The 17,501-nt window shown below is 41.3% G+C and overlaps 1 protein-coding gene across 2 annotated transcripts in view; it reads left to right on the top strand.

Moving 5' to 3' along the window:
- The window catches only part of hspa9 (heat shock protein 9), a 27,625-nt gene extending 10,318 nt beyond the window's left edge, over nucleotides 1-17,307 (top strand). For both annotated transcript variants that reach the window (XM_076092100.1, XM_076092101.1), the window contains 12 exons: nucleotides 732-856; nucleotides 938-1,011; nucleotides 1,973-2,079; nucleotides 2,203-2,365; nucleotides 2,460-2,552; nucleotides 4,759-4,968; nucleotides 5,752-5,979; nucleotides 6,096-6,318; nucleotides 6,649-6,743; nucleotides 7,835-7,927; nucleotides 15,163-15,303; nucleotides 15,859-17,307. In XM_076092100.1, coding sequence (XP_075948215.1) covers nucleotides 732-856; nucleotides 938-1,011; nucleotides 1,973-2,079; nucleotides 2,203-2,365; nucleotides 2,460-2,552; nucleotides 4,759-4,968; nucleotides 5,752-5,979; nucleotides 6,096-6,318; nucleotides 6,649-6,743; nucleotides 7,835-7,927; nucleotides 15,163-15,303; nucleotides 15,859-15,933 — 1,627 coding nt within the window. In that variant the 3' untranslated portion in view covers nucleotides 15,934-17,307. The remainder of the gene's footprint in view (nucleotides 1-731; nucleotides 857-937; nucleotides 1,012-1,972; nucleotides 2,080-2,202; nucleotides 2,366-2,459; nucleotides 2,553-4,758; nucleotides 4,969-5,751; nucleotides 5,980-6,095; nucleotides 6,319-6,648; nucleotides 6,744-7,834; nucleotides 7,928-15,162; nucleotides 15,304-15,858) is intronic.
- The last annotated feature ends 194 nt before the right edge of the window (nucleotides 17,308-17,501 follow it).

Below are 17,501 nucleotides of genomic sequence, written 5' to 3'. Positions count from 1 at the left end.
ACTAATGTTGCTAACACACTCATCGGCACAGGTGTATTGATTTATATTCATTTATTTTTCTCTTAATGTTACCCTGGTCTGTGCTTGTGTCATAGACCGTCGGCTCGTTATTTGACTTTGGTTCTCTCATATTTACGTTGTTGACGGGTATAAATAGAAACGGGGCATCCGACAAAAGTTCAGCTCAAAACGGAGCACTGCATCACTCGGGACCAGTTAGGACACAGTCATGGACATAATAAAATGCTATTTTGCGAACAATAACAATAAGTTTCTGAGAATTAACAGCCTACCGATCTTATTTGAGTTACAGGCAGCATTTTTATTTTTTTGTATAACTAAGAAATATGAAAATGTTTTTGTAGAAAGTGTTTATTTGTGCAAGCTTAGCATGAGTAACGCACGCAGCGACTTTGCTTTCATGCCATCATTTGCACCTTTATTGCGCACAGTGTACTGGAATAGATGCTGCTGTTAGCGCCCCAATGTATTGAATGGAATCTGAATCCAAAATCGTTAAAAATGGAAACTCAGCTGTAAGATACTGGATGATGCACACCCCTACTTTCCTGGGATGGTATAATTCTATTTAGGATACCCTACTGAAACAACGTGTACCCAGATAAATACCAAAACATGTTCAGTACATGTTTGAGATTTTACACACAGTGGTTGAAAAACGTAACTAGAATCATCAATCTTAGTTAAATGTGTTTTCTTTACGTTAACAGAAAGAACGTCCCCTTCAAGATTGCTCGTGCATCTAACGGTGATGCTTGGCTGGAGGTTAATGGGAAAATGTACTCTCCCAGCCAGACTGGAGCCTTTGTCCTGATGAAGATGAAGGAGACTGCAGGTATGACTGAAACTGAATAGATATTTACATCATCCATATGTAACCGTTGGTTTTGTTCATTATTTGGTATTTGTGTTGCAGAGAACTATCTGGGAACCAAAGTGAAGAATGCTGTGGTCACTGTACCAGCTTACTTTAACGACTCTCAGAGACAGGTACGCACACACTTCATGCCACTCTCGCACTACACTTTGATGGGCACATATGTATCCATTCTGAGTAGAATCTGTGTGATTGACACTTCCTATAAAACTATGAGCACTACAACAGTCAGACAGGAAGAAGAACAGCTTAAAGGTGTCTCCACTAAAGTCACCCCTCCACCATGAGATGGATTTGAAAGAAACTCTAGTTGAGCACTCTGTACTGTTATTGCCTTTCTGATGTGCCTTATTACCAAGGCAATATCAAGTATTCCTTCACAATAAAATAGGAGTATAACGGACATTTCCATTCAAATCATCGAGCAGGATGGTCAAAGCATACAAAGGTATTTTATTGTCATTGAGTACTTTGTATGTATTGTGGAATAATGCAAATGCTACCATGTCCCACTTCTGTCTCAACCCGAGGCGCCACTTAACTTAGAGATGTAGGTGGAGCTACATTATGTCATGTATGTTTTGGAAAGAAAAATGTCTGGTCTGAAGACATCAGCATATATTGCAGAGTTTCAGAGCTTATATATTTTTTATGTTTTTAAAAACAAAGTCTGCCCCTTTGTTACTGGCAAACTCCACATAGGGAAACATACAGTCACTCACAGTTGGCATGACATTTGTGTATTGTATTTATTTGTACACACAAGTGTAAACTACAATGTATTAACAAATATTCCCAGTTTATATGATCTGTTCTTAAATCCGCCCATGTAGTCTTACAAACCAGCAGCTTCTGAGTGTCTGAATCTTTGCGTTTCTCTCTTGTGTTACCCTCTGTAACCCCTGTGCTAGTTTGGAGGGCACTTAATAGAGGCAAGCACCTGTATAAGATGTTTGTTAGAGAATAAGCCGTGGTCTTGGATCATTCTTGTTCAGTTCGATATTGCTTTTCTAGAAGTGTGGACAAAACATTTGCTGAGCAGCAACAACACTCCCAAATGTGTGGTTTCTTTAGGCTACCAAAGATGCTGGTCAGATCTCTGGTCTGAATGTCCTGCGTGTAATCAACGAGCCCACAGCTGCTGCTCTGGCCTACGGCCTGGAAAAAACCCAGGATAAAATGTAAGTAGAGAACGTTCACTACAACAGCCACCACAGAAAGACACAGCATAACAAGTTTGCATAGGGAAACACTGAAATTGCTTGGTATTCAGGTTTGGTTGTTTGACTTGCGTCTGTTTCCAGTATTGCTGTGTATGATCTGGGTGGAGGCACGTTTGATATCTCAGTCCTGGAGATACAGAAGGGAGTTTTTGAGGTGAAGTCCACCAACGGCGACACTTTCCTGGGGGGAGAGGACTTCGACCAGCACCTCCTCCAACACATTGTGAAGGAGTTCAGGAAAGAGGTAATAATTTAGATTTCTACTGTTTTAGATAAACCTTTTCACCTGTAGGTCAGTTGGTATTTTATTTCTTGCGTGTTTTGTCTCGTCACTTCAGTCCGGTGTAGATCTGATGAAGGACAACATGGGCCTTCAGCGAGTCCGAGAGGCGGCTGAGAAGGCCAAGTGTGAGCTGTCCTCTGCACTGCAGGTACACAGACGAGGACCACCCTCATCATCACAACATTTAAATGCACTCTAATATTCCAAATATGTCAATATTCTGAGTTTGATACAGGTCATGTTAACAGCATATTCTGTTTTAAATGTTGTTTATGTTGCATTTTCCAATTAAGACATGTTGCATAATGTTTAGGAGCATTCTTTGGATATTAGTGGTCAGTGTTCACATGTAAAATGTAGTGTTAGTGAGAAACTTGAATAAATCTAATAGTTTGAAGATGTTTTCACAGCAACATAAATGGATATTAGGAACTATGTCCTGTTAAAGCTATCTCTAAACAGCTTCTCCTCCATCAGAACTATTACTGACAGGATCCGTTTTAATCCATAGAAATACAATCCTTTAATTCCTCATCATTTGAATTGTGTGCCTTAATGAAAGAAACGTATAAATGACTTTAACATAGTAAAAGGATAACATTTAGAATTGTTGATGGGTTACACTGACTTTAGAGTCGTTGAAATGATTTTTGGGACGGTGGCAAAAAAGTCTGAAGCCTTGTAGACCAGCGGCTATAATTAAATACAGGGATCTGTATCTGCCAGTGTGGATCATCAATTGACTAATCAATTGACTAATAACTGACTACAGGACATTAAACCCATTGAAAGCCAGGATGAATATTATTTTTGTATTTATGGTTGGTTCATTCCTTAGAAATCCAGTGTGTTGCTCATTTCTACGGCATTATTTCGGAGGTACATGACCGTTAGTGGTGCAACAGATCATAAAACTCACGGATTGGATCAGCACAAAAGAAAAAAGGAGCAAATATCACTTTTAGATCCCTGATCATGTTTTTCTGCCGCTGATACTAAATGCCGATCATTGATGATCCGTACTGGCAGATACAGATCCCTCTCTGTCCCAAAAACAATTTCACCCGCTCTGAAGTCAGCAAACCATCAAAAGTTCTAAATGATATTCTAATGATTTATTATAAGATGCCTAGAGGTAGTGTAAACGGGTTATCATTTATCTCTAATATCTATTTATGTTGCTGTGAAAACATCTCCCACATTACATGTGAACACATCAGGATAACGTTATCATTTACCTTAGCCCAATTCTCCTCTTCACTGAGCAGAGCCTGAACGCATCATAATGGAACTGAGCAGAACCTTCATGCGTTAGCCATTAGCATATGTAAGATCAAGAAGACTCCAATAGGAGTGTTTATATTCATGTAATGTACAAGACACCGTCGTTATTCATTTTATAGACTGTTAAAGAATACGCTACAGCTATTTTGAATGCTTTTCAACTTATAGTATTGTAGAAGTTAAATTACGGGAGCATAGCATAGAATAGCTTATTTGAGGCCCGCTCCAGGGAGGATTACTTCTTGACGAAGGCGTCTTCAACCACAGCTACTGTCCCTGTGAACATTTGTGTTGTCACTTGCTTGTTTGAGTAGACAACACAAGGTAGCCGGAGGAACGGGAGATCATTAACACTCGGTACATTTTTGCTGCTGTGTCTTGAAGGCTTGTTTTTCTGCAGTTTGTCAGAAGCTTCAAAAGTTTTTCAATGAGAGAATAATTTTTCCCGTCATGATTAGGGATGGGATCGTTTGGGTTTTTTCCGATACCGGTGCTAAAACGATACCGGTGCCTAAACGGGGCCTGAACCGATACTTTTTTCTTCAAATTGAACAATATATTAACTGTTAACAGTTTACAGTATACTTAAATAAATATAAATGAATACAAAACACACACACTCTGTACACGCACTACAGCTTCAAACTTTAGCAATTATTTTGCAGAAATATGAGCATATTTTCCTTCTCTGGCAAAATACGACACGTCTCATGACTTATTTTATTTTACCAGTTGGTGGCGGTAATGCGCCAATTCGTCGTTTGCCAACCGCCACTACACCTCAAAGAAGAAGAAGCTTTCGCGTGCCTGTGGATGTTGTGCTTATGAGCGGCAGCGCTAAGTACCCCGTTGTAATAATACTATGAGTGAGGAGCGGAGGACAGAGTCCTGCTGCCAGGACGGAGTCATCAGAGTAGTGTAAAAAAAGTATTTCAATCGGCTCAGGCACCGCTTTTCGGTACCCAACCCTAGTCATGATTTCAATGTGCACGCAGCAGCCTCGGGTAGCCAGCCGGAAGCAGACGGGTTAAAGCAAAGCCGAGAAGTAGCATGTTGATTTTCTCTTTCAGACCGACATCAACCTTCCCTACCTGACAATGGATGCCTCTGGTCCCAAACATCTCAACATGAAGCTGACCCGCTCTCAATTTGAAAACATTGTGGCTGACTTGATCCGACGCACTGTGGCTCCCTGTCAGAAGGCCATGCAGGACGCCGAGGTGTCCAAGGCAGACATAGGGGAGGTGCTGCTGGTTGGAGGCATGAGCCGTATGCCCAAGGTACTTATCACAGTATGACCTCTGATACCACACGGACGAACAAAGATATTTTAGTGAAGTTTATTTGACATAACGAGAAGGAGGACATTAAATAACATGCAGCTACAAAAACGTCAAGGATGACACCAATTCCAGTAGGATAAGTTGACGTGAAAAATGCATCGACATCATTAATGTATAAATTGACACCCGGTCTTCCTCCATGCCTCAGAGCACGGAGCTCAAGCCTCAACACAAGCTCAGCAGGTGAGTTTTGAGTGGATGAGCGTGGCAGCTCCTTGTGGCGTGGAGGAAAACTGGGTGGCGTTCAGATGCGCTGCTGTGACACAGAGCCGGTGTTATGACTATTTATGCTGCCTCGATGAAAAATGCTGGTTAAGTGGTTAGGATATGGGGAGCTTATTTTGATACTTAATTACAAAAGGTTTCAGGGGTAGCATACTTTGTTTGTGCTGCATTATATACTATGACAATATACACTTTGTCATAATGAAATGAACCGAAGTGATCTTTTTGAGGACAATGTATAGTTTAGATGACTCGACTAATCAGTAAAGTTGATAAATAGATTAAAAGTTATTGTTATGGGCAGACGTAAATCTAAGACAGATTTCCACTGTGGTCCTTGATGTAAAGATGAAGGTGACATTATACTGCCAACAAACCAACACAATCCCTAAAATGGAAACATGATTACAGGGTTCTGTGGCAGGAGGTAACGGTCACAAGTTAGAATGATCATAATTGCTGTTCTAGTGTAACGTGAGGCGTTTGTCTCTGCAGGTTCAACAAACCGTTCAGGATCTGTTCGGCCGCGCTCCCAGCAAGTCCGTCAACCCCGACGAGGCCGTCGCCATAGGAGCAGCCATCCAGGGTGGTGTTTTGGCCGGTGATGTCACTGATGTGCTGCTGTTGGATGTGACACCGTTGTCTCTGGGTATTGAGACCCTTGGCGGAGTCTTCACCAAACTCATCAACAGGAACACCACAATTCCCACCAAGAAGAGCCAGGTACTGGAAGCAGCTGTGCAGGCTGTCAGAATGAACCATTTGCCTCTTTCTATTGCCTCTGATCTGTGTTGTCAGTGCAAACTTGTTTTAAAGTAACTCTATCTGCTCTCCTCCAGGTGTTCTCCACAGCAGCTGATGGACAGACTCAGGTAGAGATCAAGGTGTGTCAGGGAGAAAGAGAGATGGCAGCAGACAACAAGGTGCTGGGTCAGTTCACCCTGGTGGGACTCCCCCCCGCTCCCCGCGGTGTTCCACAGGTTGAGGTCACTTTCGACATTGACGCCAACGGCATCGTCCACGTCTCGGCCAAGGACAAGGGAACAGGCCGAGAACAGCAGAGTCAGTATCATTCATTGAACTGAAGATACATTAACAGCATTTTGTGGATATTAGTTCTGAACATAGTCTTCAGTAAGAATAAATGAATTCTCAATGCTAATGTAGCAATAACCACTGAGGACTAATCAGTTATGTCTTTCCAATAGTCAATAATATTGGCAACAAAATGTTGCTTCAGTAAACCTACATTGAATATTTGGCCTTAAGGTTTATTAATGAAACAGCATTTTGGGAGCTTGGCTCCTTGTGTCTTTGTTTTAAATAGCAGATATAAATGTCAAACTGCTGCGTGTTGAGGGTCTAAACATGTTGTCTCTGCACTCTGCTCAGTTGTGATCCAGTCATCAGGAGGTCTCAGTAAAGATGACATCGAGAACATGGTCAAGAATGCTGAAAAGTACGCAGAGGAGGACAGGAGGAGAAAGGTAAAGACTGGAAAACAGTGAAGTGGATGAACAAGATAATGAGTCTATGCATTTTAAGGAGGGAAACTCTTTCGTGAGTTCACAGCATTTCTACACAGCTCCATATTGTAACCATTGATGCAAGTGCATGATGATCGTTATGGACATCAGCCTCGCTCTATTACATCTTTACCTCCAAAGTCATCTAGAGCAGTGGTTCTCAACTGGTCTGGCTGCGGGACCCACCATCACCCCTTAATGACAAGCCGCGACCCAAATCGAGGAAAATGTTCAACTTCTCAAATGTATTTAATGTAAAGATGGTGCAGTTTGAACCTGAGCTGAAGATGTCCTCTGCAGTCGTAGTGTAGGGAGCTCTCTTGTGCAGAGAAATTGTTCCTGTCAGTCCCCGTCCCACACATGTTTCACGTAAACGAGTAAAACTGTTTTGTTTGTTATGTCTGTAGATTCGTCCATTTGTAATACAAAATGACCACTTGCCTGAATTAGAGCTGTGGTCTGTTGTTTGATGTCATCCGACATGTCTTCAATCCGTCTACTTATAGTGTCATTTGACAGAGGTATAGTTTTCAGTTTTCTTCAGGCAAAGGCCCAAAAGTGGGTCGCGACCCACCGGTTGAGAATCACTGATCTAGACCGTTGAGCAGTTGCAAGCGTCTGGATTGTCACTTCTATGGATTAATACCATGCTGTCCCAAAAAAAGGGTGCGACAAAGAAATCATGTGCATTTCTTGATTTCCAAACAAAGAAGCTGGCTCACTTTTTCCAGACGATTTGCTGGTGCAGGCTAATGACGAGTCCTACAACTATTTGTATTACTGTGTCGTTAATGAAGTAGGTCGGTAGCATCAAAATTCATACCGTAGGGCAAGTTCATACCGACTACTGTACTTTCTTTCTATACCTATCTGACATGTCTTGAACACTCTCAGGTATCGCACACATGCACATATTCTCAGTTGGTCTACCAGTGGAAAAGTTGGTCTGGATCCCTGCTACATATTAATTGTCATTCACTGATCTATTTAATGCTGTGTGACTTCAAACCAATGCTGTTGTCTCCTTATAAGCCTCATTTTATTGTGCACAGGACCGAGTGGAGGCTGTTAACATGGCAGAGGGCATCGTCCACGACACAGAATCCAAGATGGAGGAGTTCAAGGACCAGCTTCCAGCTGATGAGGTTAAACTTAAATCTTAATTTTTTTTGTGTATGGGGAGGGGGGAGGGGACAGTATAAGCGTGGCAGGCCCCAGATCAATGCGCATGTATCTCAACAGATGCCTCCCAGCCTGAGATGCACAACTATTATGTCATATTTTTCAATATTTTCTTTGGGTATTCAGTGGAGGCTGAATTTCAGTAGCATACTTGTATGTGCAATTTGTCCTAGTAATGCAGTTAAAAGTACAGGAACAGCCGTTTTTAGGAGAAACTAATATATTCCGTTACGCCCGTAACATTTAGCACCCAGCACTAATTCTTGGGGATCGTGGTACATGTGTGAGGCAAAAGGAGGGGATGAGTGGAATTAAAGTTTTACTCATTTTGTGCTTTGGTTTTTAGATGGTTTTCTTGGTGATGATTCGTACTTTGGAGAGTATTCTCCTAGATGTATTGTGTGTGTTGGGTATGTCTTCATGTTGGCAGAGTGAAGGGGAGAGAGGTTGTCAGGCTTTCTCCACCAGAACTGTTTATTTGGTGTGCAGTCCCATGTGGCATACATGTAGGTGTATCTGGTGTTTTGTGTGAAGTGTGCCCTGTAAAACTCCTTTTAAACATTCTTTTCCTTGTTTAGTGCACTCTGTAAATTATTCTAATGAGTTACTTTTCTGTGCTGGTGGATGTAGAGAAGATGTTTTAGTTTTCATAAGTCGGCACAGGGTGGTCTGTAAGTCTTGTTCCCATATTTCTGAAGGGATTGATATTGTTGGGGTGGACATGTAAATCATCTTGTTTATTTCTGGTAGTGATGTTGAACTGGCCTGAGGTAAGTGGGCGAGGATCTTAGTTAAATGATTCGATTGGTAGATTCATCCAACGTTGGTTGTCCTCTGCTGTTTTGAGGAGTGGGTTGAAGACAGCCTATGATATTAGCTACAATATTAGCCACAATCGCCCCAAAGTGGAAAGCAGGGCCGTCTTTCAATCAGAGGGTCGGCGGTTCGAACTCCGACTCCGCTAGTCGCATGTCGATGTGTCCTTGAGCAAGACACTTAACCCCAAAATTGCTCCCGTAGCTGTGCCTATGGTGTAGAAATGTGATATACTCTGAATTGTAAGTCGCTTTGGATAAAAGCGTCTGCTAAATGACTGTAATGTAATGTAATATTACCAGTGTTCAGGGAGGGGCTGAGTGTTGGACTGCCACATCCCAGCTGTTGTGTCTGAGTGGGAGACTGGTGGAGTTCGACCAGTTGATGGTGTAATCTGAGATTGTGTTTATGAAGTGGATGGAGTAATGAAGACAAAGTATTCTGTAGATCAAGTAGAACTGCGTAAAGCCTGATCATACAGTGCACGTTTTAGTTTGGATTCCTGTGATTCTGTTTATTGGATGCTGTGAATAAAGATGAGTGGGCATCCTTGCCTTGTACCCCTGTGCAGAGTGAAGCATTGTGATAGTAATCCATTTGTAATGAGTTCATAATCCTAACTCATTGGATAAATGATTCACCAAAACCATTGTTTTTAAAAATTCCCAATTTACTTGATTCAATCAATGAAACTATGGCTGTTTGTGAGATGTGCAGTGGATTAAGTTCAAATGTTAAATGGGTTATTAGATGAGTGTCTTCCTTTTAATGTCTCTTAGTTTGGTCTGAGTGGTTGATAAACTGAATAACTGTTTCCATTTAAGTGTTTTATTAAAAGACCGATTATAGCAGGGCTCATGATGATGGGAAGTTTGAATTGTTGCTTTATTTCAGATGTTAATCTATTGTAAACGGGGGTTAGTGTGGCGGTGGTATTATTCCAGGGAAGGAATTCCACTCTTTTTCAAGATAGTTATCCAAGTAGTGCTCATTGAATAAAGATGTATTAAATCGCCATCTGCTGGATGGTTTGGGAGAATAGTTAATATTCTAGGTGAGGGAGATGGGAGCGTAATAGTAAAAAGGTGTATAAGTATGTCTGTCTGAGATTTGCTAAATAATGTAGTTACTGGAACCTGTTGACGGCGGCCGTCGGAGTGTTAACTGTACATCTCTGTTATGTACACAACTGCTATTTATTGGTAGGCACTGATGCGACATGTCTTTTGAAAGCTAAGATTCTTATGATTCGATTTATGCAAACTATTTTTAAGATACAATCACGACAGCAGGTACAATCAACGCCTCTGTCAGACCACCAACAAACATTTACAGAATCGAGGCAACTCAACAATGAAGCTTGATAGTATTCCACCCCTTGATAATATTCCAACAAAAACGGTCTTGTTACATTGCCAAAGGTCCAGACGATCCAATCCAGTAAAATATTTAGTCCAAAACACATTATTATGTCCATAAATACCCACGGACTGATGTTGCATCACTTCAAATTAGCCGGCAGATATGCCTATCTATGTATTTTCGAACGTAACTTCAGTTCGCATGTAAACACTGACGCTCTCTGGATCTCAAAATGGTGGCTGCACTCTGACCTTTAGATTGACACCTCATTTGACCCAATAGGAGCTTCCATGTCCTGCCTACAATAGCCAACGAGAGTCCGCGTTGAAGGAAAGTGCCTGCCCCTCTTTTTTTGTGTAAAGCTTGAGCCAATTGCAACCGATTGTTCTGAGCGTATAGCCAATGAAATTTTGACAATAATGATATGCAGCTTCAGGGGTTAGATTTAGAGGCAGAACGTGGAAGTCACTGTTGAAACCGCGAGTCAGGTCCCTGTGTCCGTGCGCTAAATTCAAAGTGTGGTTTTGGAGAGAATTTAGAAAAGTAAATAATGGTGAAATAACTTATAAATTACTGTATTTAGACATAAATAAGCTTTAGTTTGAATTATGAATCTATATTACTATGGTTACCATGGGTCCCCAAATGTCCTTTTTTGGAAAGCGCCTAGACATACCCTTAGTAAAACATGTGTAAAATATTAATTTTCTGTGGTATTATCAGAATTGAACTTGGACTAGGTAAGGCTTCATGCTGTGGTCCCATTGTGCTTTCCAGTTAATAAGTCCCAGCTATAGTCATCTGTAGTCATCTGTTTGCAAAGAAATATTCAGTCGGAAATAAAAACCTTCTACTTCAGTGTGTTCAAACTTCTATTACTCAATGCCAGCAGCACTTACAGTGGTTCTGACTGTTGGGGAAAAAACTTCAGAGTGTTACCTTTCAAAAGGGATCGAAACCATGCATGTACTTCAAATGGTTCAAGAACAGCTTTCAGTTTACTTTGGGTATGCCTTGGATAGGCGTTTTAGGCTCATTTTGCTGGAGTGGTAACAGGTTAAAAATAAGTCGATATGAGGAGTGATTAACTGGTGAGAAGAATGAAAATTGTCCAGCGGTCGTGTGTTATCTTTAGACCAAAATCACTCATGAACTGTTGAAGGGTTACTGTGCTTTAGCAGTTAAGGATGCTGTCTGAATGGTTAGACTGTCTACTGATGGCTTCATGATTGTGTTTTAATCTTCTCTGATGATTGGAGAGTCGGACAGATGGGGAGAGAGGTAAAACAAGAGTTGACGAAAAGATGAGATCCCTCTTTGCCTGCAGTTGAAATGGGCAAAGATGGTTTGATTGAATTGTGCCGTTCTTGATTTTGGTAGTGTGATTTTGGATGTATACGTTTCTTGAAGGCATATGTCTGCTTGTATTTTTTAAATGTTTTTGAATACCCTAAATATTCTCGCCTGTGCACCGATTCCACAGATGTTCCAATGACAAATTTCAGTTCATGGAGACCAGATGTGGGAGTCAGTATTGTTGACAGTTGTGTGAGTGTGTTTATGTGGTGATGGTTGGTCGGGGCCCCTCATCCTTCCATTCAGAGGACTACGATGCGATTATGAAACCATTATCGATTCTTCTTGATGTGTAAACATTTTTCTATACCTGATTTATTTTTTTCTCACTTTGTAAAGATTTATAATTTAAAAAACTGATGAATTTACTTCCACTATCTGTTATTAAACAAATATTGGCAACAAATACAAGAGATGTGTCAACTGGACGGTTACATTTCCAAGCATTGTAAAGGGAAGCAACAGGAAAATAAATAAGTGTGCCTATAGCAGCAATCCTTGTAGTAAAACACATAATTCAGCATTTTCTGAGTCATTTGCCCTTATTCACAAATGTTGGGAACGAAAAGGAGCGTGTTTGAGTTATCAGCATCAAAGAAAAATAAATCATTGACATCAATAGAATTATTAATGTCAGTAAGATTATTAACAATTATTAATAACGGGGTACCACCCTGTGAACAGGGACCAATAACCAAACTATAAACTAAGTCTCATAATTAGTGTTCACTCACAATGTCAATAGTCTGAGTACTATTCCACATTCAGAGTGAAAGTGAAGGTTTAAGTATGAGCAACAGACCACATATCAGATATTATCACAATACATGCACAAAGTAATCACAGACAGCTGCTCTTTAAAATATAACAGTTTATTAAGTTCTAATAATAATGATCTAGTCAACTAATATCTAAACTAACAATACATTTATGAGCATGCAATCTAAAAATCAACAAACTATGTAAAGTGTGTGTGTGCTGGGGGGGAGGAGCGAGAGAACAGCTCAGACAACGTATGACGTAATCTGAAACGTGGCGACGTCTCTCGCGAGACCACAAGATGGCGCGAGACTCTACGATGGCGGTAGACAATTTGTGTGTGTGTGTGTGTGAAAAAAAGCAGATTTAAGATCCGCCGCGTGGAGTACGGAAGAGTTCTCTCTCAGCTCCAGAACTACAGCCGACGACTCTTTGATTAGCACAGCTGCGGTTCTGACCTCCGAACTGATGAGAAACAACTTCCGCATCCGCGAGTGGTGAACCATCTCAACACGAATTGCGGCAGTATTGAAATACACAGCATTAACGATCTCTGCGATTGTTGAGCATACACCACGTTATAAAAATGACAGTAACTTAAGCAACACAAACAAGATAATAAACACAAAAACCTGAATCTAGCCCAGACACCTTAAGTAGCTTACTATGAGGTGGTTGATTGTGGTCCTTCTGAGTTTGTCGGTGGAACTCAGGCAACCGTGCGGCGCAGCAGATTCTCTCTGTGCGTCAGAGAATGTCTTCGGCTCAGTAAGGGAATTCCCGTCCTTACAGCTAGCACAGAGTCGACTTGGGTGGAGAGGAGAAATGTACTTCTCTCTCTGAAGAGTCGGTCTCTTCCCTTCTGCAGGAAAATGGTTCGCTTCCTCGTCCAGGATGCGAACCAAAACAAAACAAACAAACAGTCCAGTAGATACATCCAGCGACTATAAAACTGTTAAACCTAGGATTTATTTTTAAGGACAGCAACGTTGCGTGTGCTTCCTTGTCGATCGAGGTAAAGCATAGAGAAGGGGGGGGGCAAGGCTGTTTTATAGAAACAGGGTCAGAACCACAGGGGTGTCTGTGGCTCTCGGCCAATTAGAACGCAGTATTGCATGTGTTACTGCTTTCACGTTTACATTGGTGTTATCACAAACTCAAACAGGATCCAGGTTGCCCTGCAAAAAAGGAAGGCCTGACATCTTTGTTTCAAAGCACAATGTTGAGGCCACATGGTCAGACCCAACACAAATAAGTAATAAAGACTTCTCTTCAAACAAATCCTCCTGTTAAAGGCAATGAGCATTCAGCTCAAAAATAACGCTTTCCGGAACATGTGGTTAAAATGTACATACAGTAATTAAGTAGGCACTAGATTCTGTGGTAATAGATGTTACGCATAGCGTGCTACTGCCATCCTACCCGCTTTCCTCAGTGACTCCATGACTTTAGCTTTGGTTTGGTTGTAGAGTACAGCTGTGTCCGTAAAAAGGTTGAGATGAATGTTGTATCTCGGTTCCAAAGTGTGCAACAGCGTGAAAGCTTTGATTCTCAATGACTGAGTAGGGGTGCAAATCCTTGGCAAAAAAAGGTGCAATCTACCTTGTGGTTTGCTTCACAATAATTGTTTTTAATCCATCTTCAAGGTTTTATTTCCTGATTAGGAATAACATTTTACGTCTCGGGGGAATTGCTCCTTAAGTCATAGGTACCTGTTTTAAATTGGTCTCTATGGGGCATGGGTGTTAGTTTGTGTAATTAGTGAAATGTATTGTAGAAAACAGGGTCCGGGTAAATTTTGAGGTGAGTGATCATTAATTCCTTAATCAGCCGTCCTGCATCCGCTGTGGGATACCAGGAAAGGATTGTCTCATGCTGCGAAATTACAAATCGCTACCGCTGCGTGGCACGCTACAAATCACATTTGAACGGGGGCCTGCTCCAGAGCAGGTTGGGTGTTCGGTGTACCCTGGTAAGAAGTGAACTGATGTCGCAGGACTGAGAACGCAGAGTTAACCCTGAAGTTAAAGTCCTGCTCTGTACTGTCTGGAGTTTTGGAGGGATTTGTTTTCTTATGTTGGTGCCATTGTTTGTTCCTGGTTGAATACCAGGCTTTCCTGTAGCTGCTGGAATTCCTTCAACAGAAGCTGTTCTTGGATCTAGTCCAGAGAGTTAGTCAATTGAAATCATCACTGTCCTCAGTACAGCATGATTTATTAGAGGTGTGAATGGAGTCGCATTACCAGGATCTCTTGCTGGTTGCAGTGGAGGGGAAGTTGTACTTGTCTCGTCCTCTCTTTGGCGCAAAGTCGGTTTAAACATTCATCAATCTAGTCTTCCCGATCGATTGGTTGTTATTTCAAATAAAGGGGTTTAATTTAGTTGTGTTTTGTTATCTAGCGGCCATCTTTAATCTCACACTGGTCTCATCTCTTCTACAGTAAAGGAACATCGTACGAGTGGTCGAGGCCACTCTTGGCCAGATGAGAAAAAAGCATCTAGTTGTATTTGCACACCTGCTCTTGTATAGTGTTTAGGGGCGTTACCTATGCTAATAATCAATCGGCCACACACACCTAAAAAGTATGATCAAGTGGGAATCGTCATTCAGCACAGCTGATTTGAATAACGACTGTTGCACCTGGAGTTGACTTCTCTTGTTTTTCTGTTAACTGGAAAAAAAGAAGTTTAAGAGAAAGTTGCTGCATGAGGCTTCATCATGTAGCGGTCTGACAGAGTGACTGTGATGCAGGAGGTAACCACAAACTGGAGATAAGGGTTTGAATCCTGCCATTATTATTATTAATGTTAGTGGTGGTGATCCACCACTTTGTATTGCTTATGTCTTTAACACATGGCCCAGCTGTATTCACTCATGTTTCCTCTCTGATCTGTCCACCCACAGTGCACCAAGCTGAAGGAGGAGATCTCCAAGGTCAGGGATCTTCTAGCCAACAAGGACTCAGAAACAGGAGAGAACATCAAACAGGCGGCCAGCACCCTGCAGCAGGCCTCACTAAAGCTCTTTGAAATTGCCTACAAGAAGGTAGGAACACGACTGTTAAAGAGAACTATGTGCCAAAGGAAATGACAGCGTCCGTAACGTTTTTTTCTGTAGGCCTGTCATTTATCAGGATGTTTTTCGGATTAAACAATTCATCTTTTGGTCTATGAAATCATGAAAAATACCTAAAGTGATAATATTGTTTGAGTCAGACCAAGACTTGGTTTACTATCTCATACCACAGAGAACAGCAGCTAATCCTCACATTTCAACTGTAACTAGGGACTGAGTGGCATTTTTGACCATAAACGATTCTTCTTGAAAATAGGTGGAGATTACATTTTCGTCCATGGATTTCTAGATTAATTAACAAATTGTTTTAGCTGGTATTATGCTTGCCTGAAGACAATTGGCATTATTTAATGTTTGTTCAATTGGTACATTAGCAGACCTGCCACTATCTATTTTTCTACCAAATTAAATAGTTGTTACTGACAGAAATGATAAAGTGAATAGTTTAGCTGTAAAATACAGTGTAACAGCTTCAGTCTGACTATGCATGTCACTCAACACTAACAAATTAATTTCTTCCTGCAGATGGCGGCAGAGCGGGACGGTGGCAGCAGCAGCAGCAGCTCATCAGAGGGAGAGAAGAAAGAAGGCCAGCAGTAGACCTTTGCACTAGTCACTGGGTTTCCATGACATGGGGCTGTCTGGCTCGGCGGTGGACTGGGTGGGGAGGCTGGCAGTGACGAGCTGAATCTTAGTCATTCTCACCATAATATATTATTCTACTGTGTTTTGGCAGTACAATTCTTTAGTCAAAAGATGTATCGATGTATGCTCCTCCATGTCCTATGCTATCCTGTCAGTAATTTTCCTGTTTTTGTCTCAAAAACAATGTAATGTATGATTATTTTTACAAAGCTGTTCATTTGCATTCTGAGGTAGTAAAGGTTATTTTTTGTGTGTCTAAGACATCATGTAGGCTTTGTGTTCTTTGGCTCCATCATCTGAAGCTTGTTAATTGCTCTGAACAATTTATTTGAGCTGAGTTCAAAAGCTTGTACAGAGGACAGCCCTGCTTCGTCTACATACTGGAGCGTGATCGCACTAATTATAGCAATTTAGTAGTGATGGCGAGATGAAGCTTCATTGCTCTACTGCTCCATCAGGTGGACAATAAATGTAAAACAGGCAGAGTGATTATAATGACACCATGGAGTTGAATAAATGAATGATGTTTGTGATGCTCGAATAGTTTCCAAACAAACGCGCAATAAAGTCCCAAGTCCACAAAATGTGAGGGGGGGGATCCATTGCGTTTCGCTGCTCCTTATATCTCGAATCGCACACCAGACCCGTGAGCCATTTCCTGAATCAGTCACGGGGTACGGCCGGCTCGCGAGGCTTAGAGCGCCACCAACACAAGCCTCGATACGCGCTTCACAAAAATCTTCCTGGATTACTCGACGCACGTTTCGAAGCCTCGACACAGAAGGACTCATCACTACTATTTAGTTTTAATAGTGCATTAACAAGAACTTGGAGGTGGGAAGTTAAACAAATCTAATGTCTGTGTGTTAGGATGAGGTTGAGCTTTTGATTTAATGAAGGGGAAGTCCAAGATCTGTAAGAAAGTCCATCTTTAAGTTCTTTGCATTCTCCTTTTATAGCATTCATCTTAAACAGCTGAGTTCGGACTCTGTGTGGAAATATTGCAGACTCCAGTTAACGGGTAAATCTGGATGTTGGCATTGCGCAATAGAGGATGAGGCCTTCTCAGTTCCGACAGTTAACCAGATGAAGAGTTGGGATGCAACAAACCGTCATTCCCCTCCAGTAGGAGCTGTTGCTGCCATAAACTGCTGAGTAATGCGATTGTTGCTACATGCCTGCCTGATGAGTGATCCAGTGCTCTACATATGAATGAGGCAGGGAGGAGGCACTACCAAATTGAACGTTTTTATTTTTTTATTTTACTGAAGTGAAAATTGACAGTCAAGATAACTGTTTTTGTCTTTTCAAATAAAATCTGAAATGTGACCCCGGTTGGATAATAGTTGGTAGAATCGGAGCATGCTGTAGTTTTTCATTCTTAACGTAATATGGTAAGACTTTATAATAACTACACAGTATGAAGCATTAGTTAAGTATGAGTAAACACTTAATGTAGGAGCAATGCTTTATAAAGGATGAATTAACACTCATTAGTATGCAGTTCATAACAGTTATAAATG

This window comes from Anarhichas minor, unplaced genomic scaffold (genome assembly GCF_050575085.1).
Source record: "Anarhichas minor isolate MPS153535 unplaced genomic scaffold, ASM5057508v1 ptg000015l, whole genome shotgun sequence".
Taxonomy (NCBI): domain Eukaryota; kingdom Metazoa; phylum Chordata; class Actinopteri; order Perciformes; family Anarhichadidae; genus Anarhichas; species Anarhichas minor.
The sequence above is the reverse complement of the archived record's forward strand: the minus strand, read 5'-3'. Positions and strand labels throughout refer to the sequence as shown.